Raw genomic sequence first — 26,331 nt, forward strand, 5'->3', positions numbered from 1 at the left:
AATGCTCTGACTTACACAAAGGTGCTTTTACAAAAGGCAGATGGATTTTCTTAGTTCTTTCTTGAAAATATTTTTTCTCATCCAAGAAGCATCCTTAGTTCTGACTGAATAGTGGAGAATGGAAGAATGGTCATATAAATTATATAATTATATATATAATGTTGGCTTGTCTCGGTTAGCTAGGCTATGAAACCTTCGACAATACCGAGCAGAGAATTTTAACAGAGCGTGGATGTGTGATAAAGCCAAGACACAGACTTAGTTAAATAAGTATTATTTACATATAAACAAAATATAAACAATCCAGAATAAGCACGAAGCAAATACAGAATAATACACACTGAACAATTACAAGATTAGCACAAAGCAAAATACAATATAGATAATAAGCACGAAGCTAAAATACAATATAGATAAAAGCACAAAGCTTATACAAGCACGAAGCTTAAACACAACTCCCCCACCTCTCAGGCGAAAGTAAAAAGAAATGACTGAACAGAATAATGAGCTTTTATAGCTTCAATGAGGAAGTGATGAAACAGCCTTGAATATTAACTCTTCAAGTACAAGTTAACTCTTTAAGTGACAGTACAGTTTTACAGTATGCATTTTACAATGGCAATCTCTAACAACCATGTACCCTATACTAATATATAATTTATATGACCAGGTTTGAGAGAGGAATCAAAGAGGTCTTCTACATTAAGACTGCCCCCTCTCAACAGAGGGAGACGAATACAACACCACAAACTTCCTGTTTACAAGACAGTCCTTTCACCAGTTCAAGAATGTTCAATACCCATTTGCACTATTCAAGTGATCCTGAGGGTACATATAAACCTCCAAATGGCATCAGCGTACTAACAACCAGATGACTATGAGGAATATAAATGCTTCCATTCTCCACCATTCAGTCAGAGACTGTGTCTATGATCCTATTATGGAGGTTGGACATACAACAGAGAGTTCATCAATGACCTATTAGTCTGATGAAATATTCTCCTCTATAAATAGCAGCATGTGCTGAATCAGGTACAAGTAAAGTTGCAAAGTATAACTAACTAAGAAAAGACATTTTCATATACAGTGGTACCTCATCTTACGAACGCCTCTTCTAACGAACTTTTCAAGATACGAACCCAGTGTTTAAGATTTTTTTGCCTCTTCTTCCGAACTATTTTCACCTTACGAACCCAAGCAGCTGCTGCTAGGATGAAGAGGTTTCTTTTTTTCCCCTTTTTTGAAGAAAGAAAAGGGAGGGGCTGCTTGGATTAGGAAAGGTTTTGCAGAGAACAACATGCTTGCAAAGGCACTGAAAGGGTGTCTTTTTAAGAAAGAAAAGGGAGGGGCTGCTTGGATTAGGAAAGGTTTTGCAGAGAACAACATGCTTGCAAAGGCACTGAAAAGGTGTCTTTTCAAGAAAGAAAAGGGAGGGGCAGCTTGGAGGAGTAAAGATTTTGCATGCTTGCAAAGGCACTGAAACGGTGTCTTTTGAAGAAAAGGGAGGGGCGCCCCCCTTGCCTTTCTTCCTTCCCACTCACCCTTTAGCCTAGCCTTGCTTCTTCCACCCGCCCCCTTTAGCTGCTCCTCCCTGCCCTCTGTTCGCCTCCCTTCTAAAGTTTGGGATTTTCCTGAAGGATTTGCACGCATTATTTACTTTTACATGGATTCCTATGGGAAACATTGTTTCATCTTACGAACTTTTCACCTTACGAACCTCCTCCTGGAACCAATTAAGTTCGTATGATGAGGTACCACTGTATTTGTCTACTTACCGCTGCAGATGACAGTGACTCTGTCTGTCACTGAAAGATAATTTATCACTCGAAACAAAGCACAACCAAAAAGAAGGATCTGAACATGTGTTTATGAACCAGCAATCATTAGTGTGTGCTTTGAAAGAGGTAGACTTTCACTAGCTCTAAAATAAGTATTGAATATCGCTCCGTGAAGATGCAGTATACTGTTTAAAAAGGTATAACAAAAAATTCCAGCCTTCTGCTTTCACTATTTTGATATGGTGTCAAGACCCTAGATGTGTTAATTTACTTTAAAATGTATTGTAAGCATTCGGCACTCAATATAATTGTAAAGAAAAAGATGAAATAAAACTAAACCCCTCTCTCCCCCCTCCTTTAGAATGTAAAAGAACAGAGTTGCCTTAGATATTTGTGAAATGTAGATACAGAGTTAGATTATTTGGTTCCTTCTAATCTTGTTTTGTGAATGAAAGATGATCGTAAATCAAAGTCTTTTTTCTTTTTGGGTAAATACAACACTTACCTGTTCTTCACGAGAGCTTCCTTTCTTTGGCTGCTGCTTCCTCAATGCTTCATATTTCTTCTTTTCTTCAAGATATTCTGCAACAATGCTGTTTGGAGGAGCTTCCTCTTCTCCATTTAGAAACCAAAGAAAACACACGTTTTAGTCAAAGATAATTGTGATATGTAAGTTTACTTTATTTATTCATTTATTCATTCATTCATTTATTTATTTATTTGATTTGATTTGATTTGTGTGCCATCCCTCTTCGCAGACTCGGGGCAGCTAACAACAATGATAAAAAACAACATGTAACAATCCAATTTAATAAAACAACTAAAAACCCTTATTATAAAAACCAAACATACGCACAAACAAATGATACATAACTTGTAATGGCCTAGGGGAAGGAATATTCTAACTCCCCCATGCCTGGCGACAAAGGTGGGTCTTGAGTAATTTGCGAAAGACAAGGAGGGTGGGGGCGTTCTAATCTCTGGGGGGAGTTGATTCCAGAGGGCCGGGGCCGCCACAGAGAAGGCTCTTCTCCTGGGACCCGCCAAACGACATTGTTTGGTCGACGGGACCCGAAGAAGGCCAACTCTGTGGGACCTTATCGGCCGCTGGGATTTGTGCGGTAGTCATTTTACATATACATCTTAGTCCCAAAAATGCTTTTTTGGACTTTTTCCTTCAAAATGTTTAGCTTCTTATTCAAGAAGCTTCTTCAGGTCTGACCAAATGGTGGAGGATGGTAGTATTTATATTCCTTGTAATCGTCTGCTCATTTACATTCTTTCTGAAAGTCATTGAGGCAATTTGAAGGTTTATCTGTGCCTTTAGAGCCATCTGAATAATGCAAATGGGTGTCAAATCTTCTTGGAACTGCTGAAAGGATTCTATGGCAAGTAGGAGATAGGTGGTCACTCTCGCCTTCTGTTCAGAGAAAGTTGGTTGTTCAATCTTAATGTAGATGGCCTCTTTCAAAACCGCAGTTCTTCCTGTCCAGAATATGGTACTTGCTGCCTTCAAAAGAGTGACCTTTCTCTTTCAAATGCAAATAGACTGCTGAATCTTGTCCTGATCTCCTATATTGTGCCATGCGCTTATGAAGGTTGTTTTGTTTCTCCAATGCACATATCTGTACATATCTCATTGCAATGAATTGCATATATCACATTGCTCAGTTCGTTTCTGGGTATTTTATCCTTGGGGTGGATAAGCTTCTGCCTTAGTGTATTTTGGGGTTTGAAATGTGTCTGTATATTGTGTTGGTTGAAAATCCTCCTGAGTTTATTCATTCCATATGTTGCAGGAATATTGGAAAAGCTCAGGAGGATTTTTAAAAAAAATTCATTATTGCATTTTTCTCTTTTTACATGTCATGGTAATTTCTTAGGCAGATCTAAAACCTTTTACGTACATTACATTCATATTAATACATTTTGTGTATTGTCTTGCAATATTGTCTAGTTCTACATCTTTTTTATATACTTTCTTTTCATCCTTCTGTTAATTTTTTTTCTATTTATTTAATTTATAGGCCGCCCAACTCCTTCTGAACTCTGGGCAGCATACAACATCTAAAAACATTATAAAAACAATTTTAAAAAATCAATCTAATCATACCACTTTTCCTATATTACATAATAATCCGAATCTTTTTCCCCCTTTAAATTCTATTGTTAACTTATCCATCTCCGTGCATTCAAATATTGTTTTGATTATCAAACTCTCGGTTGGTGGGTTTGCACAAAGGGGATCCTGGCTGCGGTCATAATATGTAAAATCAGTTATTTAGAATTTTTATCGTATTTTCCTTTAAATATTCATAGAAGGAAAATTTCTGGGATATATTCTATTTGTGACCCTATTAATTCTTGTAGACAAATTGGAGCTGTGAGTTCCGCCACCTGTCTACTGGATCCGTGTCCCTCCTGGTTGGTCTCGGCCAGCAGCGAGGTGACACGGAGCTGGGCCCAGGAGATTACCAACACTTCCTTGGGGAGGGGAGTTTTTCCATCACTCTATAAAGAAGCGCTTGTGCGCCCCCTCCTCAAGAAGCCCTCCCTGGACCCAGCCGTACTTAACAACTATCGTCCAGTCTCCAACCTTCCCTTTATGGGGAAGGTTGTCGAGAAGGTGGTGGCGCTCCAGCTCCAGCGGTCCTTGGAAGAAGCTGATTATCTAGGTCCCCAGCAGTCGGGTTTCAGGCCCGGTTACAGCACGGAAACCGCTTTGGTCGCGTTGATGGATGATCTCTGGCGGGCCCGGGACAGGGGTTTATCCTCTGTCCTGGTGCTCCTCGATCTCTCAGCGGCTTTCGATACCATCGACCATGGTATCCTTCTGCACCGGTTGGAGAGGCTGGGGGTGGGAGGCACTGTTCTTCAGTGGTTCTCCTCCTACCTCTCTGGCCGGTCGCAGTCGGTGTTAGTGGGGGGTCAGAGGTCGGCTCCGAGGTCTCTCCCTTGTGGGGTGCTTCAGGGGTCGGTCCTCTCCCCCTTGCTATTTAACATCTACATGAAACCGCTGGGTGAGATCATCCAAGGACATGGGGTGAGGTATCATCAATATGCCGATGATACCCAGCTTTACATCTCCACCCCATGCCCAGTCAACGAAGCGGTGGAAGTGATGTGCCGGTGCCTGGAGGCTGTTGGGACCTGGATGGGTGTCAACAGACTCAAGCTCAACCCGGATAAGACGGAGTGGCTGTGGGTTTTGCCTCCCAAGGACAATTCCATCTGTCCGTCCATTACCCTGGGGGGGGAATTATTGACCCCCTCAGAGAGGGTCCGCAACTTGGGCGTCCTCCTCGATCCACAGCTCACATTAGAAAACCATCTCTCAGCTGTGGCGAGGGGGGCGTTTGCCCAGGTTCGCCTGGTGCACCAGTTGCGGCCCTATCTGGACCGGGATTCATTGCTCACAGTCACTCACGCCCTCATCACCTCGAGATTCGACTACTGTAACGCTCTCTACATGGGGCTACCTTTGAAAAGTGTTCGGAAACTTCAGATCGTGCAGAATGCAGCTGCGAGAGCAGTCATGGGCTTACCTAGGTATGGCCATGTTTCACCATCACTCCGCAGTCTGCATTGGCTGCCGATCAATTTCCGGTCACAATTCAAAGTGTTGGTTATGACCTTTAAAGCCCTTCATGGCATCGGACCAGAATATCTCCGAGACCGCCTTCTGCCGCACGAATCCCAGCGACCGATTAGGTCCCACAGAGTGGGCCTTCTCCGGGTCCCGTCAACTAAACAATGTCGGTTGGTGGGCCCCAGGGGAAGAGCCTTCTCTGTGGCGGCCCCGGCCCTCTGGAACCAACTCCCCCCGGAGATTAGAACTGCCCCTACTCTCCCTGCCTTCTGTAAAGCTCTTAAAACCCACCTTTGTCGTCAGGCATGGGGGAACTGAAACACCTCCCCCGGCCACGTACAATTTATGTATGGTATGTTTGTGTGTGTGCTTGTTAATATAGTGGGGTTCTTTTTAAAACTATTTTAAATACTTAAATTTATTGAATTTATTTGGATTTGTACGATTGTTTATATTTTTTGTTGTGAGCCGCCCCGAGTTCGCGGAGAGGGGCGGCATACAAATCTAAATAATAAATAATAAATAAATAAATATAGTGTAGTTTTTTCCAATATTTCTTCGCTTCTGGGCACAACCACCATGTGTGAAAGAAGGTACCATGCCCTTTTTTATATTTCCAGCAAAGTGGGTTTAATTTTGAATATATACTGCTCAAAAAAATAAAGGGAACAGGGTCACACATACTTTCAACACCCGAGAAAAAAAGATTCACCATCACCAGTGTTTCCTCTAATTTTTTGGGGGGGTGGGCGGAAAAGTATAGTGTCTGAGCGGCAGTCCCTTCGGGACTGGGCGGCACAGAAATAATAAATAAACAAACAAACAAATAAACAAACAAACAAATAAAAAACCCACCCTGTTTTGCCTCAGAGAATTTCAAAATAAAATACTGTACTGTGTGTCTATAACAGTGAGCTCATAATAGGGCAACTCTATCAATATCAAAATGCCACTTAAATAGTTGAGCTAGTTTCAAACTAGATTTTGATTTTCTTTCTCTCTTCCTTACTCCCATTCTTTTTCTTTCTCTTTTCCTTCCTCTCTTTTTTCTATCTGTTTCTCTCTCTTCCTCTCTCTCTCCTTCCCTCTCACTCTTTCCCTCTCGGCTTCTGGGCAGGTTTGGAAAACTCTGAGTTGGTGATGATTTTTAAGTGAGCGATTGCTCACTGCTCAGCTTAGAGGGAACTATGCCCATCACTGCTATAGGTCATTGTTCAGTAATACACATACAGGAACTAAATTTTAAAAAGTAAGAAAAATACAAATGTAATATAATGCAATTCATTTAAAAAGGGTGACAGGAAATCACATGGTTACATTAAAACCAGCACTAGATCATATAGATAAGAAACAAATGCTTCCTCTTTCCTTTATCTGCAAGATGAGATTTCCTGCTTTCAGTAATACTTAATCTAAATTACTCTTTCATTTAGTGCCAATTATTAGCCCTATGGATTGCTGAATGGTGCTGCCTTCAGAACTTACCTTTTTAGCGACAGACTATTGCAATCTTAATTGAGAGATTTCCTGTTTAAATTCTATTATTTTACCTGAGAAAACCACAAATGAACACAAAACGAGAAGTACTTTTCCTTCCTCCTAACACAAAATTAGTTGCCAAAAATATTTAAAAACTGTTTGCACTTGTGCTTCTGCTGCTCTGATCTCTAACTTAACTGCTATGGAAATTTGGAAATTAAAGTTGCTTTAAAAATATTTGCATCTCCTAAGCTATTTAAAATTGTTTTTTAAACAATATTGCTTCCTGATTTTATGGGTAAGAATGCAATAATGTTTTATATAACGTAGATATATTTCACAGGAAGGGCATTATTGATGGGCCAAAATATGGTAACCAAGGAGTAGTAGCAACATGCATTATATGCTTGCATCTAATAGGCAGATTGTGATCTGCCCCCAGGCACTTATTTTCCTCACCTATACATCTTATATGTAATAATCTAATGGGACAGTGTTGACAAGTACTGAAGCAAGGGCCAACTATTTTCTTCAAAGAAAATGCAAAATTATTTCTGGCCGAAGAATATGTTCTTTAAAAAAAGAACCCAAGGAAATAATACACGATTGTTATGAAAAAGACCATTATATTTAGTTTTAAAGTGTATCACAGCAGCTTTGAGGTCAAGGGACTCATAAAACTCAAAATTAATAGCAGAATGGCAGAAACTTAGACAATGTATCAGGATGTGCAGTAATAAAACTATATACACTGGTACCTCTACTTAAGAACTTAATTCATTCCGTGACCAGGTTCTTAAGTAGAAAAGCTCGTAAGTAGAAGCAATTTTTCCCATAGGAATCAATGTAAAAGCAAATAATGTGTTCAAACCAATTAGAAAAGAAATAAAAGCTCGGAATTTGGGTGGGAGGAGGAGGAAGAAGAGGAGGAGGAGAACAGTCGCTGTCGAAGGAAGAAGGTGAAGTGAGGTGAATCAAATAAATCCAAAACTTTAAGGGTTAAAAAAAGAAGAGGGACTCTGAGGCGACGAGGAGGAGCACGTCCTCCTATACACCCGGCGCGAGGCTGCCTCCCATACACTGTGCCAGAGAGAGAAACCCAGGTAGGCGAGAGGGGGGAACCTCCCGCTACTTTGAGTGAAAGCCGGCTGCTGCTGCTGCTACTACTACCTGCTTCCTCTTCCTTCCCACGCTGAAGTGACAGCATGGGAAGGAAGAGAAATGGGGGAGGGGGGGAGAAGTGTAATGCCCTCAGATGGAATCTCCGTCCCGCCCATCATGGATCTAGGAGATTATAAAAAGATTAAACTACTTGGCACTTACTTCATTTGTCTGAATTAATTTTTACATTGGAAAACTTTTTAGAGGGCTGTTAAGCATTTCAACAGGAAGACAACTGGAGGGCAGGACGGAGATTCCATCTGAGGGCATTACGCTTCTCCTCCCCCCCCCCCATTTCTCTTCCTCAGAATTGAGGGGTGGAGAGCAAGCGTGCCTAGCCTTCATGGGGCTGTTCAATCTGAAGTGGGAGAACGAAGCTTGGACACGCCGGGGAAAAGATACAACCCCGCCCCGCCCAAAAAACCCCCCCTTCCCACCGGGTTAAAGTACAGCTTTCCCGAGCTTCATTCTTTTTTTGTCGCGTCAACCTGGTATATTGAATATGGCCCCTAGTGGGACCGAGGGATAAAAAAGGAAGCTGTGATGCTCCTTTAATATACGAGGGTGACTCGACAAAAAAATTGAACATAACCCTTCCCTGGTAGAAGCTGATACAGAAGATGAGCCTGTAGCCTAGAGGCTAAGGCCACTGCCTTACAAGGCAGAGCCTCAGGTTCAAATCCTAGTAAGGGTATGGCCACCTGATGAAGGCAAATAAGCCCAAAATAGATGTATAGTACTCTCCCTTCCTTTTCAATATCAGCAAAAATATGTTACATACATATATTCCAAACTTGTAAAGAACTGATAAAGAAATAAAGGGAGACTTTATTTATATATATGTTTTTCTGTCGAGTCACCCAGCTATGCCGGGTGACAAGATAGAAAGACATATACATACACACACACACTTACATATATATGTAGGTCTTGGCATATTCAGATCTTTTCCCATGTAAGATTGATAGAATCTTGGTGACCTTTTGACGAGGTCCTACTCGTCATCTGCAGACTGGTACCTTTGGCTTCATGCTCGAGCAAACAAAGCTACATACATACCTATACCCATGAAAATCTATGAAAACATATGTATGTATGTATGCATGCATGTATGTATACATGTATGTATACGCAACAAACGTTCAACAAATGTTGAATTTTACTCTTTGTCTTTATTCCCAAAACTCAAATTGCTTTTACCCTACATTTTTGCACTTCACATCAGTTGTTTTGATAATGCACCAAAAAAGGGAATTGACTAAGGAATAGAACATTTGTTTAAATCTTTATTTGTATAGGATTCAGCTTTATTGGATGCTAATTTGAATCAAACACTTATATTCAAAGCCACAAGAGAATGGTTTAGAAATATAATTTAGAGGGCTTTCTAAGCAAACAAATAAATCTACCATATTTTGGATCAACCAGGTCAACAAAGTAATTCAGACTAATTTATGGCAAGCCATTACAAGAAGAAATAAACCCCCCAGAATAAAACAAGTATATCCTCACTACTGTACATAAATGGGAAAAGGCTGTGCTATTGAATTTGTGCCCAGTGTTAACAGATATTCCAGCTGAATTGCCAAAATAACTGAAGAAGAATCCCTCATGAACCCTGGAACCACCAGTACTTACTAAACCTTCTGTATTTCTCTTGCTTATAATCCAATACTGTGATTTGGGGCATTCTCTTCTACTGGTTGGCACAAATTTCCCTTTTTAGCTTATGAATCTAAATGATAGAATAGTTTCAATCTTTTTCATGTATCTATTTCCATTAGATTTGATAGACACTATAGTGATGGCGAACCTATGCCACGTGTGCCACAGGTGGCACACAGAGACATATTTCCTGGCACGTGAACCATTGCCCTAGCTCAGCTCCAGTGCACATGTGCAGGCTGGCCAGCTGATTTTTGGCCTGCACGGAGGCTCTGGGAGGGTATTTTCGGCCTCCAGAGGGCCTCTGGGGTGATGGGGGAAGGCATTTCTTTCCTCTTCAGGCTCCAGGGAAGCCTCTGGAGACTGGGGAGGGTGACAAAACGGGCCTAGTGGCACCACCAGAAGTTGGGAAACAGGCCATTTCTGCACTCCAGAGGACCTCTGGCGTGGCAGGGGAGGCCATTTTCACCCTCCCCAGGCACTGAATTATGAGTGTGGGAACTCGTGTATGCGCAATAGTGAGCATTCAGATCATGCAGAATGCAGCTGCGAGAGCAATCATGGGCTTTCCCAAATATGCCCATGTTACACCAACACTCCGCAGTCTGCATTGGTTGCCGATCAGTTTCCGGTCACAATTCAAAGTGTTGGTTATGACCTATAAAGCCCTTCATGGCATCGGACCAGAATATCTCCGGGACCGCCTTCTGCCACACGAATCCCAGCGACCGATTAGGTCCCACAGAGTTGGCCTTCTCCGGATCCCGTCGTTTGGCGAGTCCCAGGGGAAGAGCCTTCTTTGTGGCGGCCCCGACTCTCTGGAACCAGCTCCCCCCTGGAGATTAGAACTGTCCCGACGCTCCTTGCCTTTTGTAAACTCCTTAAAACCCATCTCTGCCATCAGGCATGGGGGAATTGAGACATCTCCCCTGGGCCTATACAGTTTATGTATGGTATGTTTGTGTGTATGTCTGCTTTAATAATGGGGTTTTAATGTTTTTAAATTATTAGATTTGTCATGAATTGTTTTATTGTTGTTGTGAGCCGCCCTGAGTCTACGGAGAGGGGTGGCATACAAATCTAATAAATAATAACAAAATAATAATAATTCACACACTTTCGGCACCCGAGGGGAAAAAAAGATTCGCCATCCCTGCTATAGTCTATCTGCATCTTTTGGAATACCTCTTCTTTTTTGCCTCCTATAGCACAAGATCGGCAGTCTTCATTGTTTACTTGTATAATTATGTATAGTTATGTTAGATATATAATAGCAACATTAATGGCTTCTTTAAGTTTATGCGTATTCTCATTTTTTTCTCTTTACTCAAATGAAAACAGGAAGTGATACATTATAATAATTATTACTATAATATCCAGGATCTGTTAATCTTGATGAAATAGATTAAATTTTGTAAATCTGTAAAAACTAATATAAAACTGCCTTGCTGTTTATACTTTCTGCATGAAGGAATAAGCAAAGTGGGAACAATTGGGCTTATATGTACCAGCATGCTACATAGAATAGAATAGAATAGAATAGGATAGAATAGAATAACAGAGTTGGGAAGGACTTTGAAGGTCTTTTAGTCCAACTCCCTGCTTACGTAGGAAACCCTACACTACTTCAGACAAATAGTTATTCAACATCTTCTTAAAAACTTCCAGTGTTGGAGCATTCACAACTGCTGGAGGCAAGCTGTTGCACAGATTAATTGTTCTGACTGTCAGGAAATTTCTCCTTAGTTCCAAGTTGCTTCTCTCCTTCATTAAGTTTCCCCCCATTGCTGATAAAAAAAAGAAGTCTGAACTAGAAATGTCTGCTTTCCCCACCTTAGGTTATGGTTATTGCTGATTTGACCTTCAAAAATGTATCATGAATATGTCTGTTAAGTTTCAATGTACCACAATATTCATAATTTCCAAGAAATGGTACAAATACCATCAACAACCCCACCATTTAAATTAGATTCATGAGGTTTTTAATGACATGCCTTCCTTTAAAAAAAAATCAGATGGTTTAGCTGCAGTATTATAAAACAACAAAAACAGAAAAGAGTAACAAACATAATATTTGATGTTTCCTGGTCTTGCAGTAGCAAAAAATATTCAAAGCAATTGAAATTGTCAAAGAAGATAACAGGAAAGGAATGAGCCAAACATTACATGAGAATGTTATGTTCTCCTAAGACTGATGGCGAACCTTTCTTCCGTCGGATGCCGAAAGAGCGTGCATGCACGCTATCACGCATGCGCAAGTGCCCACACCCATAATTCAATGCCTGGGGAAGGCAAAAACAGCTTCCCCCGCCCCCTGGAGACTATCTGGAGGCTGGAAACGGACTATTTCCCAACTTCTGGTTGGCCCAATAGGCTTGTGTTTCACCCTCCCCAGGTTCCAAAGGCTTCCCTGGAGCTGGAGGAGGGTCTTTCCTGGAGGCTCTCTCTGGAAGCCAAAAATGCTCTCCCAGAACCTCTTTGCGGGCCAAAAATCAGCTGGCTTGCACATACATGCATGTTGGAGCTGAGCTACGGCAACGGCTTGTGTGCCAGCAGATATAGCTCCGCGTGCCATCTGTTCTAAGGAGTTTGAAAGCATAGTGATAGCTATCATTACTTAATTAAATAACAATTTCTTCCCCCCCCCCTTTCCCTGCTAATACAAGTTTGCTGAAACCTACGATTCTAGGGAGGCAAAACTCAGTTTACCTAACTCATACCGAATAAATTGTTGGGAAAACCAGCATCAAAATTAGCTTTTCTTAGATGAAGCCGAACTTAACATCGTGCTTTATTTTAAAAATGTATTTTATTTGTTAGAATACGATTGCAAGAATCATATTCTTGCTTTGCTTCATATTTTACCTTCAAGCTGATCCTCTTTCACTTTGGAGGGATTTTCTTCTTTCTTTTGTTTTGCCTTTATTAGTTCACGCTTCAATTGGCGAACTTCCTTCCGTAGTTCCTCACTGCAGAGAACAATGTTTAGATAAATTCAATTTTCTTAAAAAAGAAAATCAGGGGGAAATAGACACAAAATTAATAGTTGACAAATCTGTATTCAGACATGATAATCATAAATTGATTCTGTCAGGTTTGACTGAAGTCAACTGTCTTCAGCCTGCACAATTTCAAAATTTGTATAGGCAGAAACTCTGCTAATATAACAGGAAATTGAACTATTAAAGAAAACATCTTAACTGGACATTATAAAGGGATCTTAATTTTACTAAGTTCCAACCAGTAAAATTTTTCAGGTGCTTTTTAAAACTGAAGCAACCAAACAACTGTTCTGGTAGATTACAATCACCATTATAATACCTCTTTCATTTTGATCCCTATGAAATGATTACACACACATTACTTAAATATAGGATTATTATAAAACATACTAATTGTTCTGCCGGGCTCTCTGGTAGGAGCCTTCCGAAAATTCAAGGGTACAAATTTCAGACACACAAACGTGTGAAAATTCAAAACAATGTTCTTTATCCCAAAATTCAAAATAAACTAAGCACTCTTTTTGTATTGCAAAGAGCACTCGTCCCAAAACAATCGGGTAGTCTGTACAATTAACCTTAAGCAGTCATTAAGTACTTAGCTAGCAGCTGTGAAGAAACTTCACACCCCTTCTTCCAACTAAGTGAGACACACACACACGTTGCTCTGCTTTGTTTTCAAAGGTGTGAAAAATCAACAAGCAAAGTCCAGAAACCAGCAACCCAGGATTCCTGATGAACTGCGATTGGATACTCTTCCACAACGGCCAAACCCACATGCTGCTATTTATAGCAGCAGCCCTAATTACTGGAGCCCCACGCAAACACAGGTGGGCGCTCTTATCTCCTATATTATGTCCTTACTTGGTCTCTTCTACACATAATTCTGTGCTTGCGTATATCCAAAACGTCTTCATCCGAATCAATGGAAGATAAGGGAGACTGACTGCCTGGGCTGTGTGCCAAGCCCCCCTCTGCCGAGTCACTCCCACCTTCTTCTTCGTCCGAGGAAACTAAACTCTAAACTGACTCTGTCAGCAATAACACAGGCCTGTGGCATGTTGAAGTTTCTCCTGCACCCACCTCCACATTCCCTGGGGCAGGAGCTGGGCCAGAGCCCACCACAACACTAATAACTATTTCCCAGTGGATACTTTGAAGTAGAATATGTGAACGCCTCTTACATCTGCTCCTAGAAAGATAACCTTGGCTTATAGCAGGGGTCCCCAAACTTGGCAACTTTAAGACTTGTGGACTTCAGCTCCCAGAATTCTCCAGCCAGCTATGCCAAGTTTGAAGGCCTCTGGATTATAGGCTGCAATAGCTTCAAAGATTTTTACAGAATGGTCTGGCACTCCAGTTCCAAAATTCATTTACAAAAATAAGCAAAGTAAAATTTCCTAGTAATTACCAAGAAAACCAAAGGAAAATGGCATGTCAGCCTGTTATACACAAATAAAGATGAGCCTTTAGCACCAAATTTTTTAAAAAAGCAACAGCAAGCTCAGGTGGCCTATAAATTTGATAAATTATCTTTATCTTCATCATCATCAAATGACCTAAGTGCTAAAGCCCACTGCAACAATATCGTCAAAAAAGCTTCTAGAGTTGTTAACCTGATCCTACGCAGCTTCTGCTCAGGCAATCTCACACTACTCACAAGAGCCTACAAAACTTTTGCCAGACCCATCCTAGACTACTGCTCATCTGTCTGGAATCCATACCACATCTCAGACATCAACACCCTTGAAAATGTCCAAAGATATTTCACCAGAAGAGCCCTTTACTCCTCCACTCGAAACAGAATATCCTACGAAAATAGACTAACAATCCTGGGCCTAGAAAGCCTAGAACTACGGCGCCTAAAACACGATTTGAGTACAGTAGAACCTCGACATACGAGCTGCTCTATATACGAGCATTTTCGAGATGCGAGCTAGGAGGGGAGAGATATTTCTGTTCTACTTACGAGCCCACATTCGGGATACGAGCGCTCACCGCCTGTCCCTGTCAGCGTCCCAGCCCCAGCCACCTTCACCCGCCCTGAGGGGGCCAGTGCGGCGGCGCCTTCGCCTCCTCCCGCGCCCCGCCCCCGCTCGGCAATCGGCTCGGCGGCATTGCTGGCGTTCCAGGCGGGCCGCCCGGCATGAGCACCAGTTTTGTGCCTCTCAGGCCGGGCAGATAAGAGGTGTGCCGCTCTGCCCGGGATGGGGCTCCTCTGGAGCCCCCGTGCGTCCCTCCTCTCAGGCCGGGCAGATAAGAGGTGCGGCGCTCCCATGGGGAAAGGAGAAGGCGGTGGCTCAAGCCCTTCCCCGTGCGCCCCTCCGGAGGAGCCCCTCTGGCGGTTGTCCGGGCGGGTGAAGGTGGCTGGGGCTGGGACGCTGACAGGGACAGGCGGTGAGCGCCGCGGTGCTTGGCGAACGGAGAGGCAGTCGCCTTGCCTGCCGCCCCGCTTCCCTCCCTCCCTCCGCAGCCTTTGTGTTTTTGGCTGGCGGGGGGAGCAGGATGACCTTCCTGACTGCATGGCATCCTGCATGCAGGATGACATGCATGGCAAAGGGGCGGGGAGGATCGGGAGGATCGGGAGGCTCAAGCCTCCTTCGGTGGTGGTGGACGGTTTCTTATTTTTGGGCTTGCACGCATTAATTGCTTTTCCATTGATTCCTATGGGAAATAATGTTTCATCATACGAGCTTTTTGACTTACGAGCCTCCTTCCCGCACCAATTAAATTCGTAAGTCGAGGTACTACTGTATTGCCCACAAGATTATATGCTGCAATGTCCTACCGGTCAATGACTACTTCAGCTTCAACCGCAACAACACAAGAGCACGCAACAGATTCAAACTTAATACGAACCGCTCCAAACTTGACTGTAAAAAAATATGATTTCAACAATCGAGTTATTAAAGCGTGGAACTCATAGCCGGACTCAATTGTGTCAACCCCTAACCCCCAACATTTCTCCCTTAGACTCTCCACGATTGACCTCTCCAGGTTCCTAAGAGGCCAGTAAGGGGCGTACATTAGTGCACTGGTGTGCCTTTCGTCCCCTGTCCAATTGTCTTTCCTTTCTCTCACTTATCATGTATATTTTCTTTCTTTCATATATCCTCTCCTCTAAGTTCACTTTACCCTTATATATATTACTACATGTCTATTTTTATTCCTATGTATTTGTGTATTGGACAAATGAATAAATAAATAAATAAAATAAATCATCTGCCATGTTTTTAGTTTCAATTTTATGTATGTTTAATCTATGCGATCCTTTTGTTCCCTCTTTCACTTTCCAATATTAAGAGTTGTTTTCTAGAGCAAAGCTCTTTAGGTGTTTACATTTTGAAATCTGCAAACTAGTCTATGAAATCTCACAAAAGCAGAATTTAAAGTCAATTTTAAAAAAATCAACAGAAGCTATAAAGTGAAGGGATACAGGTATGATGGAGAAGCTATCCTGTTAACCCCAGGGTATTTAGTTAAATACAATAGAGAGGCTTCTGTATTGTTATCTATTCTATGCTGGGATCTTCTATGGGTAAACTAATGACTTCACATCCAGGGATTATCAGTCTGGATAATTCATTCAGAATTTACCACTATAGAGTTAAAGAGCATTACTCAAGAGCAGGCAGCCAAATCTGAAATAATAGATGCATTAAAGGGCATTGTCAGTGCTGTGGGGTTAAGCTAACACAGCACATTCCAGGATTAGCTCTGACTGTAGCTATTTGCTCTCAGTTTTCATAATGATAATTCAACTTCATTTTAATAAATAAAAGCAACAATGACAAAATGAGACTTAAACAAAAGATTTGCCTTTCTTTTCTTATTTGAAACTGAAATACTTATAAGAAGTTACGTTATCCTTAGATGACATCAGTGGCATATTTTATTAATTACCAAAGAGCCAAAATAATAACTTGCAGGAATAAAAATAGAAGTCACTAAGCTGTCTAGGCAAAAAGAAAAAAGAAAGAAAGAAAAGAAAAGAAAATGCTGGGTGGAAATCTAATGCTGCAGGGCTATGTGTATTTACTAGGGGAATAAGCCAAACTGAACTCAAATAGGATTTTCTTCTGAGTAAGCATGCATATGACTGCATATACACGATAACATTGCTTTTTCTTTGTGGGTGTGAAACAGCACTGTGGATTTATTGACACAGACTTTAAACCACTCACTCCCCAGCCACAGGAAATCACTGAAATTGCATTTCTCTGAGGAGGTCCCAATATCTCAACAAAATGTCAGCACTCCCAACATTCTTTCTTAGAATGCTGACTGCAACATTTGCATATCTGTAGTGTACATTTACCCTTATTAAGTATTTACAGTACAACTCAAATAGAATATGGTGATTTTTTAAATGCATTCAGCTTGCACCAACCTCAATTAAGTCCTTGACTCCTGACTATGATACAGTCCAAATTTTCCATTGCTGAGTGAGACATTTGTTAAAGGAGTTTTGCCCTGTTTTATGACCTTTCTTGTCTCAGTTGTTACGTGAATCACTGTTAAATTAGTAATCCGGTTTTTAAGTCAATCTGGCTTTCCCATTGATTTTCCTTTGTAAGAAGGTCTCAAAAATGATCCCATGGCCTTGGGACACAACAATAGTTTATTTATGTGTCAGTGCTAAATATCTGAATTTTGATCACGTGATCATAGAGATGGTCATAAGTCATTTTTTCAGGGCCATTATAACTTTGAATTGTCATTAAATAAACTGTTGTAAGTCGAAGACTACCTGTATGTTAACGTGCCATTGATTTGGTTTGTAATGCTTACTTATCTGTTCAAATACTTCCTGAAAATTATCCACAATTGAAATTGTAGCTATTGACAAGGCAGGGGGAGAGGTTTGGAGCGGGAGACTTTCTTCATGATTTGTCATACAATTAATATTTTGTGCAGAACAATTAAATGCTACCTGATTTAATCTATGGGTTTAGTACACTCTTTTGAAGCTTGATGTTTTTGAGAAACAATAAGAAGATTGTGTCATTGCTACTTCAAGTATACCTTCAATAGGACACATAGTTTGACTAGGAAAGAAAGATCATATTGATTATCAGCTCTGCAAACATTTTCTTCTTTTAATTTAATTAAGTAAATATAGATCCTGGGAACATCAATCGGTTGTTAACTGCATAAACAAATAAGTCAAGTGAGTTCTTGATTTGGGGTGTTGTGAGAGAGATCACTTAACTATTAACTTATTTCCCCTATCAAAATCATACTTTGTGTATGGGAGACTGATTATTAACTCTACAAACATTTTCTTTTAAATTTTATTTAATTAAATGTAGATGTTGGGAAGATAAATAGATTGTTAACTGTACAAAACCCCCACTCAAGCATGTCCCTGGGCTGAGATGTTGGAAGCAAATAATTTCTTAACTATTACCCCTTTTCCATTTTCAAGAACTTACTTGATTTGTATATTTCTGCTCCAGTAGCAGAGATGATAGTCAGGGACTGTTGGTTATAAAAATTAACCTCTGTATTGAGAATGTATAAGTATATAAAGTACATAAAAATTTAACATATCACTGCCCTGAATCGCTTTGAGAAGAACAAACAAATAAATAACACTCTCAAACATAATGCAGAAAACCAATATATTGAATATATCATTCCAGTTCAACTATACTTCAATGAAATACACAAACATTTGAAAAACGTCAGGAACCTTCAGAGCATTATACATTTGATTACACTTTCCTTGGAATTGTTTCGTTATTGGAAATAATAAAGCAAGTTGAATCATGATTAAGAAGTAGGAATTTTTAGGATAAATGTCATGGAAGAAAAGTTTGCACTTTTTTCTTCATAGAATGCACATGCAAAAATTAAAAGCTCTGTGATGTAGGTTGGGCTAAAAGAGTCCAATTGGCTCAAAGTTAAACAATAAACATGACTGATGGCAAACTTAAAGCTGGGTCCCAACAGTACTGTCCAACATCTTAATTACCATACCACATTGACTATTTTAATATCTTATTTCTTATTTTAATAAAAACTAATCCATTGATAGAGCATTTTGCTTTTACCTGAGGGGAAAGTGTAAAAAAGCAGATTATACTGCCAGGTATTTGAGAATGTTTTGTTTAAGGGTAAAAAAAATATTTGAGCTGTATATGTTGATATACTGCTCAAAAAAAATAAAAGGGAACACCCAAATAGCACATCCTAGATCTGAATGAATGAAATATTCTCATTGAATACTTTGTTCTGTACAAAGTTGAATGTGTACAACAGCATGTGGAATTGATTGTCAATCAGTGTTGCTTCCTAACAGCTTGATTTCAAAGAAGTTAGATTTACTTGGAGTTATATTGTGTTGTTTAAGTGTTCTCTTTATTTTTTTGAGCAGTGTATATTTGTACCTTGATAGCTATTTGTTCACTACATTCTGGATTATTATAATGAATTAAAGATTAAATCCTTACCATTATCTACAAGAATAAAAGTTACTAAGTACTTTCCTAGTATGTATCTTCCTCTGAAGTTTCTAAGAACAAGTGTCATAGCAAATTTTTATTATTGTGTATTATTGCTTTTATTATTTTCACAAAACACACCTTATTATTTTCTTGCAGAATAACTGTTTTGGATTATTCGAAAAGGGCTATTATTGCATATTAATATAAAAGTGCTATTATTGCAACAAACGTAACAAAACAAGAACTCTCCAAGTTTTCCTGAGTTTCAAATAACCATACTAACCAAATGGATTGTAGAACAAAGTCTATGCCACTCCAAAAACCAAACTTGTCTCAAAAACAAAATCCCACACATAAATTCTACACTAAAATGAGCAAAAATATAAACCCAGAAACTGATTGCTAAGATTTCACATCAAAATCCCTCAAATGTTGCTGAACAGTTTACATTACCTGCCTATCAGAAACTTGCCACCAAGGTTGTGCATTTAGCTGACTTCAGCAGATTGGCGCATGAAACCTCTCCCTAACCCAATCCTCCTGACATTCATAGCTTCAGACATTCATAGCTTTATTATCTGTACTAGCTGCCCGCTGGCAGAATGTCTTACTCAACAGGCCTCATCTTTGACTAGTTCAGATTAATTGGCAGACTAAGAAGACTTACTCTAGAACTTGAAGAATGTCTTTGTCTTTGCTATTTGGTAAATAAATATTACTTCTTTTTTCATCATTGTTTTACAAATATTAACAAAAGTACAGAATGATCCTTGGAGGCAAATCTTCATTCTATTGAAATTAGGAAGCCAATGTAAAAACAAAGTACTATAAATTACTTTTGCAGGTGTTATCTACTAATGAAATCTGTAATCTGATTGCTAGTTTAAATGTAGCATTATCTTGTAATGGTATAGAATATACTGCTTTTCCAAAATTCATCTATATGTCTTTAAGACAAAAGCTTTTGGTTCCATAAGTGAAATTATTTAACAACTGTGACTGGGAAGGGAACAAAATTCCTATTTAAAAAAATGAAATAAAACTCTGAAACCAGTCTGTGTGAGAATTATAAATCAGTAAAAAGAATCCAACTGAATGATTGAGAAAATTGACATATTTTCTTTTCAAGCAACCTTTCATGTAACATTCTCCTTAAAATATAAGAATCAATAAACCATGCAAAATGGAGATTGAAAAATTGCCAAGTATTCTCTCCATCCAAAGTTGCTGCAGAAAGTCTGTTCCCATTTCTGCTCCCTGAGTCTCCCCATTTCACTATTAAACAAAGTTCCTGTTTGGATTATGTTAATATTAGATTCTCAGGATGTAAAAACACTCTTAATATTAATCGAGTAGGGTGGATTAGTCACCAGACATTAAAGTTTACATGCTGTACTTTGCAGACTGAAGTCACTTCCACTAAGGATAAAAACTTTCTTGTTAGGATCCAGAGCAGACAAGAACTTAATGATTCAAAAAAAGGAACAACGTGTTAATATGCCATGAGATGCTGGATGTGCATTTAGGGGAGACTGAATCAAATTAATGAAGTCTAAGTTTCGAAGCAAAACTGATATAACTTGCTTGAGACTTTCAGATAGCCTAACTGCTAACACTGTGGTTTTCACCACTCATAGGTTGTGGATATGCAATTCAAAAGATGTGCTAAATAAATAGCCACTGTCATTGTCTTTTCTTTTTTTCTTTTCTGTACACAAAAAACATTATATAACATACAAACATACAATGGTAGGAATCCCATTTTGGTTATAGCTCAAGATCATTTCACAACATTTTGTATGCCTATAATATAAATATTTTCAGATATATTTGTACTTTATATTTTAGACTTGTTTCTTCAATGCATATCTACTTTCTGGTCAATTTTTGTGAATGTCATATACAGTGGTACTTCTGCTTAAGAACTTAATTCGTTCCGTGACCAGGTTCTTAAGTAGAAACGTTCTTAAGTAGAAGCAATTTTTCCCATAGGAATCAATGTAAAAGCAAATAATGCATGCAAACCTGTTAGGAAAGAAATAAAAGCTTGGAATTTGGGTGGGAAAAGGAGGAAGAAGAGGAGGAGAGTCGCTGCCGAAGGAAGGTGAGGCGAGGGGAATCAAAAAAATCCAAAACTTTAAGGCTTTTTTTAAAAAAAGAGGGACTCTAAGACGGCAAGGAGGAGCATGCGCCTCCAATACACCCGGCGCGAGGCTGCCTCCCATACACTGCCTCCCATACACTGCCTGTTGCTGCTGCTACATGCTGCCTCTTCCTTCCCATGCTGAAGAGCTCCACTTTCCTCTCACTCACTGGCTTTGTAGCTTGTGCCTTTCCTTCACTATGGTGACTCCTCGGCTGCCCGGAGCGAAGGGAGTGTTTCTTTTCTCTGGGTGCTGGCAGAGATTTATTCTCTGTCCAAGCGCCCAGAGAAAGAAAAATGCTTCGTTCGCTCTGGACTGCCAAAGCCTCCCTAAGTGCCAGCAAAAGGCTCCTCTGGAAACCCAGATGGCCAGGATTAAAGAGGGAATGGCAGGAAACTGTCCAGGCTTTCGTGCCGCTCTCAAATTTCCTGGGAAATTTTTCCAGGCTCGGGTTCTTAAGTAGAAAATGGTTCTTAAGTAGAGGCAAAAAAATATTGAACACTCGGGTCTTATCTAGAAAAGTTCTTAAGTAGAGGTACCACTGTATCTCTTTTATGGATTTGTTTAATACACATTGCCTTTTCCATTTCTGTATCCATTCATTTACTTATATCTTTTCCATTTTGTATAGGTATATATCAGTGGTGGGTTCCTACCGGTGCGGTAGTGACTCTGCACCAGTAGTGGCCGCCAGATTGCGCAATTTGCATGCAACTGCTCTGGTCCATCAGGGGGCGCCATCTTTTTTCTTGATTTCGGGGAAAAATTTTTTTTTGCTTTTTGTGCATGCGCAGAAGCAAAATCTTGTTAGGGGATGCTCGTGCGTGCGTGATTTCAGCAATTTTTTACTTCTGTGAGCGTCCCCTCGCAAGATTTCAGCGCGATTTTGCTTTCTGCCCGCATGCACAAAAGCAAAATCACACACAGAACATGCATGCGACCGAATGAAGAGGATGCATGTGTAGCGCACCAGTTTCTAGATAAGTGCAACACGCCACTGGTATATATGTACACCTAACATTAATATTTACACATTTTGTAAATTATATTCTAATACAAGTTCAGAAAACAGTTTGGATGATATGTTTTCTTAGGTTTTTAAATGCCCAATCATTTTTTTAAGCATTGTGATTATTTACTCCAGCAATGATGGCTTTAAATAATAATTGTTGCCTAGTTTTCTGAAGTAATATTGCAACTATTTCTAGCACTCCAATCCTTCTGATTTTTTTCCTGTCTTTTCAGGCTGCAGGAGGGAAGAGAAGTCTTATACCTCCAGCACAATACTGCAGACTACTTTTTGAAACTGTTCAAATTTCAAAAAATGCCTTGCTGGGAGCTATTTCATGGATTGGAAGCTATTTGGCAAGACAATTCCTTAAACCTTGCAATATGTGAAATTAGTTGCGCAGTTTGTTCCATGGAGTAGATTGTCTTTTTATCCTTAAAAGATTATCCAAACATTTTAAAATAAATATATAATAAATTAGCAAGCATTCTTGAGAAAAAAAATTAAAATATCAACTTAATTTCCAGCAGTATATGAATCTATACAATAAAGAGCTTCTCCTTGGTACATGGTTAGAACACTTGCTATTAGCTTTTGCCTGCTGTTTCCCAACATCTGACAAGAATTTACAACAGATGGAAATGATTCTATGTTGAACAGCACACCCTTCATGTTCTCCAGTCTGCAGACTTAATAACAAACATACCAAATCTGCTTAAACAATAGCCTTGGAAAGGGTAGATGGGTATAGGCTCAACCTTTTTGTGGGCCTGCAATAATGGAAAAGACACTAGATCTTCACTGCTGCCATGAACATCATGGTTTTATGTCAACCCACATTAGAATCTAATTCCACATATTCTGCACTATGAGGCACACAAAAGGGGTTTAGGGACCCATCTTTTCCTCTACTTTACCCAATTTGAAAGCTTTTTTTCATAGCATGTTAGAAATAATAGCAGAGAGATAGTGGTAATCTGACATAGAAGACAAAACAAATGTTAATCAAAAGGTAGTTTCATGCATCAACACAGGAAATTATTCTATAGAACAGGTATCAAATTTGCCAAATCACGTTGTCGTCACATGACGTATTGCGATATTTCTCCCTCTGCGGAGCTGGGGTAGGCATGGATATATGTGATGCATCCAGCCCACAGACCACTCGTTTGACACCCCTGTCTATTGCAAACATGCACAATCTATCACTATCAAATACATACAAATACTTAAAGGAGCTTTTTTGATTCTCAAATCAACCAAGTCATTTAAAAAATGGTAGACCAACAACATTCGGCCTATTCGTAGAAAAGGCCATTTTCATACACACAGCAGCTGCATTACAAAAGTAACTGGATAGTCTGAGCTAATCACTACTTTTCAGCTCAATATCCATTAATCAGACTAAAAAAAAGAGAGTAAAACACTGACCTCAGGTCTGACACTTTTAAATGTCATCTACCAAATACGTGTTGGAGCTGTTCTGCATCTTTTAGTATCTGGTATTAAGCAAGAAAGGCCAAATTAATCCTTTGGGAGGTACACTAGACAGAGTGGTATGAACATTGTTATTTAAAAAGTTCATTTTTTCCCCTTGTTACCGGGGTGTGTGTGTGTATAAATAAGTTTTCTCATTCTTCCTTCTTAAATCAATTTTAGGATTTCAACCAAGTTTTATGTGTTTCTTGCCTCAATAACAGGGGGAAACTGTGGCCACTGAAATTTATAAGTCAGACTCTAAGGTCTGCAAGACCATAGTCTACAGATAGTCCATATCTGATTTATTGTAAGTGCTGAGTGCACTTAATATGCTAAGTTTGTAATTATTTGTTAGTTAGATCAGGGGTCTCCAACCATGGCAACTTCTAAGACTTGTGGACTTCAACAGTCCACAAGTCTTTAATTTGCCAAGGTTGGAGACCCTTGAGTTAGATTTATTCTTCTTTTTCTCCAAGAGTTCAGTGTGGAATTCACAGCAGAGCTCGGCAAAACACTTCAAATTCAAAATGTTTCATGGTCTTTCAGAGCAATTTCAAAATGGCCTTGCAGGAAGTCTTCTGCAAAATGAACTGGATTCATATATCACATCAAGCTATAATACAATGTTTGGGTTTAGCTAAGCTTGTTGGGTGAACCTAACTTTCCTCATTTATTTTTCAAACCATGGCTTTTTATGATCCATACATTATTACTGAAGACAAGTTCTTGTATTGCTCCCCAGTTCTAAAAGTTGAATATGGGAACTAGAGGAAGAACACTTTCTGCAATTATGCTGTGCTTTTTTACCGCTAAAGTTGCAAAGTTCACAGAGCTACCCAAGTAATCAACTTTCTTTCACAGTACAGTGGTACCTCTACTTAAGAACGCCTCTACTTAAGAACTTTTCTAGATAAGAACCGTGTGTTCAAGATTGTTTTGCCTCTTCTTAAGAACCATTTTCTACTAAAAAAACCCAAGCCTGGAAAAATTTCCCAGAATCCTCGCCATTTTGGGCTTTTCTGGGTTGCCAGAGGAGCCTTTCGGTGGCACTTAAGGAGGCTTTGGCAGTCCAGAGCGAACAAAATCATTTTCCTTTTTCTAGGCGCTTGGAGAGGGAATGAATCTTTGCGAGTGCCCAGAGAAAAGAAACGCTCCTTCACTCTAGGCAGCGACTGTCCTACTCCTCTTCTTCCTCCACCTCCCACCCAAATTCCGAGCTTTTATTTCTGCATCACGAATCCCAGCGGCCGATTAGGTCCCATAAAGTTGGCCTTCTCCGGGTCCCGTCAACTAAACAATGTCATCTAGCGAGACCAAGGGGAAGAGCCTTCTCTATGGCGGCCCCGGGCTTGTGGAATCAACTCCCCCCAGAGATTTGAACTGACCCCACCTCTTTTCCTTCTGCAAGATGTTGAAGACCCATTTTTATGTCACCAGGCATGGGGGGGGGGCCTAATCTCCGCCCTTCTGACTTGTAGCATTTGAGTGTGGTGTGATTGTGTAGTATGGATTGTTTTTAGTAATAATGGGTTTTAACTTGTTCTTTTTAATATTAGATTTGTATTATATTGTATTGTTATTGTTGTTGTGAGCCGCCCTGAGTCTTTGGAGAGGGGCGGCATACAAATCTAATAAATTCTTATTATCATTATTTATAATGGGTTTGCACACATTATTTGCTTTTACATTGATTCCTATGGGAAAAATTGCTTCTACTTTCTACTTAAGAACCTGGTCACGGAGCAAATTAAGTTCTTAAGTAGAGGTACCACTGTATTAAGAACAATGGTAGCAACCTGTATTTAATCACAACTATCATACTGGTATCCAACAGCTCACCACATTGTCGGCAATTATGCAAAGCAGACAGGCAGAGAAATTCAAAATGATCTAACCCACCATCACTGAATCAACCTTATCCTATATGTTAGAAGTCGTCTAACTTGGCAACTTTAAGACCTGTGGACCTCAACTGTTAGAATTCTCCAGCCACCTATGCTGGCTGGAGAATTCTAGGAGTTGAGGTCCATAAGTCTTAAAGTTTCAAAGTTTAGGGACCTCTGCTATATGTAGCCCTCCTTAGCAAATGGCTTGCTGCATCTTAGATCTTTTTCTCATAGACGTTTCAGACAGCACACATAATTTTCTATTCTACTGTTCCTCACTCACTCTATCCTATGAAAATAAGACAATAAAAGCAACCCTAAAATAATTTAAAGTAGGGTGCAGGTATAAATTAGTTGAATGAGCAAATGCAAAGTCATCCCCAAGAGCAAGATACTGCAATAATCTACACAATTTATTTGTTTTAAAGGCAATTCTTCACAAAATGTAGAAGTATATAGATTAAAGAGGGTAAAACTAAATTATAAAGTAAAGCTTAATCTATATAACATGTCTTCACCATATTATGAATCAGTTAATATTCTTTACTCCAGAAATGCTAAACCACAGTATTTTCCTGCATTTAATTAAAAAAGAAAGAAAGAATTCATTTTCAGGAGAAAAAAACCCTCCAGAATGTCAGGCACAGTGGCATGAAATAAGGAAAAATAAAATCTTTATCACTTTATTAATAT

The 26,331-nt window shown here is 39.7% G+C and overlaps 1 protein-coding gene across 2 annotated transcripts in view; it reads right to left on the reverse strand.

Moving 5' to 3' along the window:
- Positions 1-26,331, reverse strand: part of CWC27 (CWC27 spliceosome associated cyclophilin) — a 132,518-nt gene that overhangs the window by 37,396 nt on the left and 68,791 nt on the right. The window contains exons 11-12 of one of the 2 annotated variants that reach the window (XM_070743289.1): positions 12,538-12,641; positions 2,284-2,390 (exon numbers count right to left, since the gene is read on the reverse strand). In XM_070743289.1, the coding sequence (XP_070599390.1) occupies positions 2,284-2,390; positions 12,538-12,641 (211 nt within the window). Of the gene's footprint in view, positions 1-2,283; positions 2,394-12,537; positions 12,642-26,331 lie in introns of both variants that reach the window. The other variant, XM_070743288.1, reaches the window with a different exon arrangement.

Source organism: Erythrolamprus reginae, chromosome 2, assembly GCF_031021105.1.
Source record: "Erythrolamprus reginae isolate rEryReg1 chromosome 2, rEryReg1.hap1, whole genome shotgun sequence".
NCBI lineage: Eukaryota > Metazoa > Chordata > Lepidosauria > Squamata > Dipsadidae > Erythrolamprus > Erythrolamprus reginae.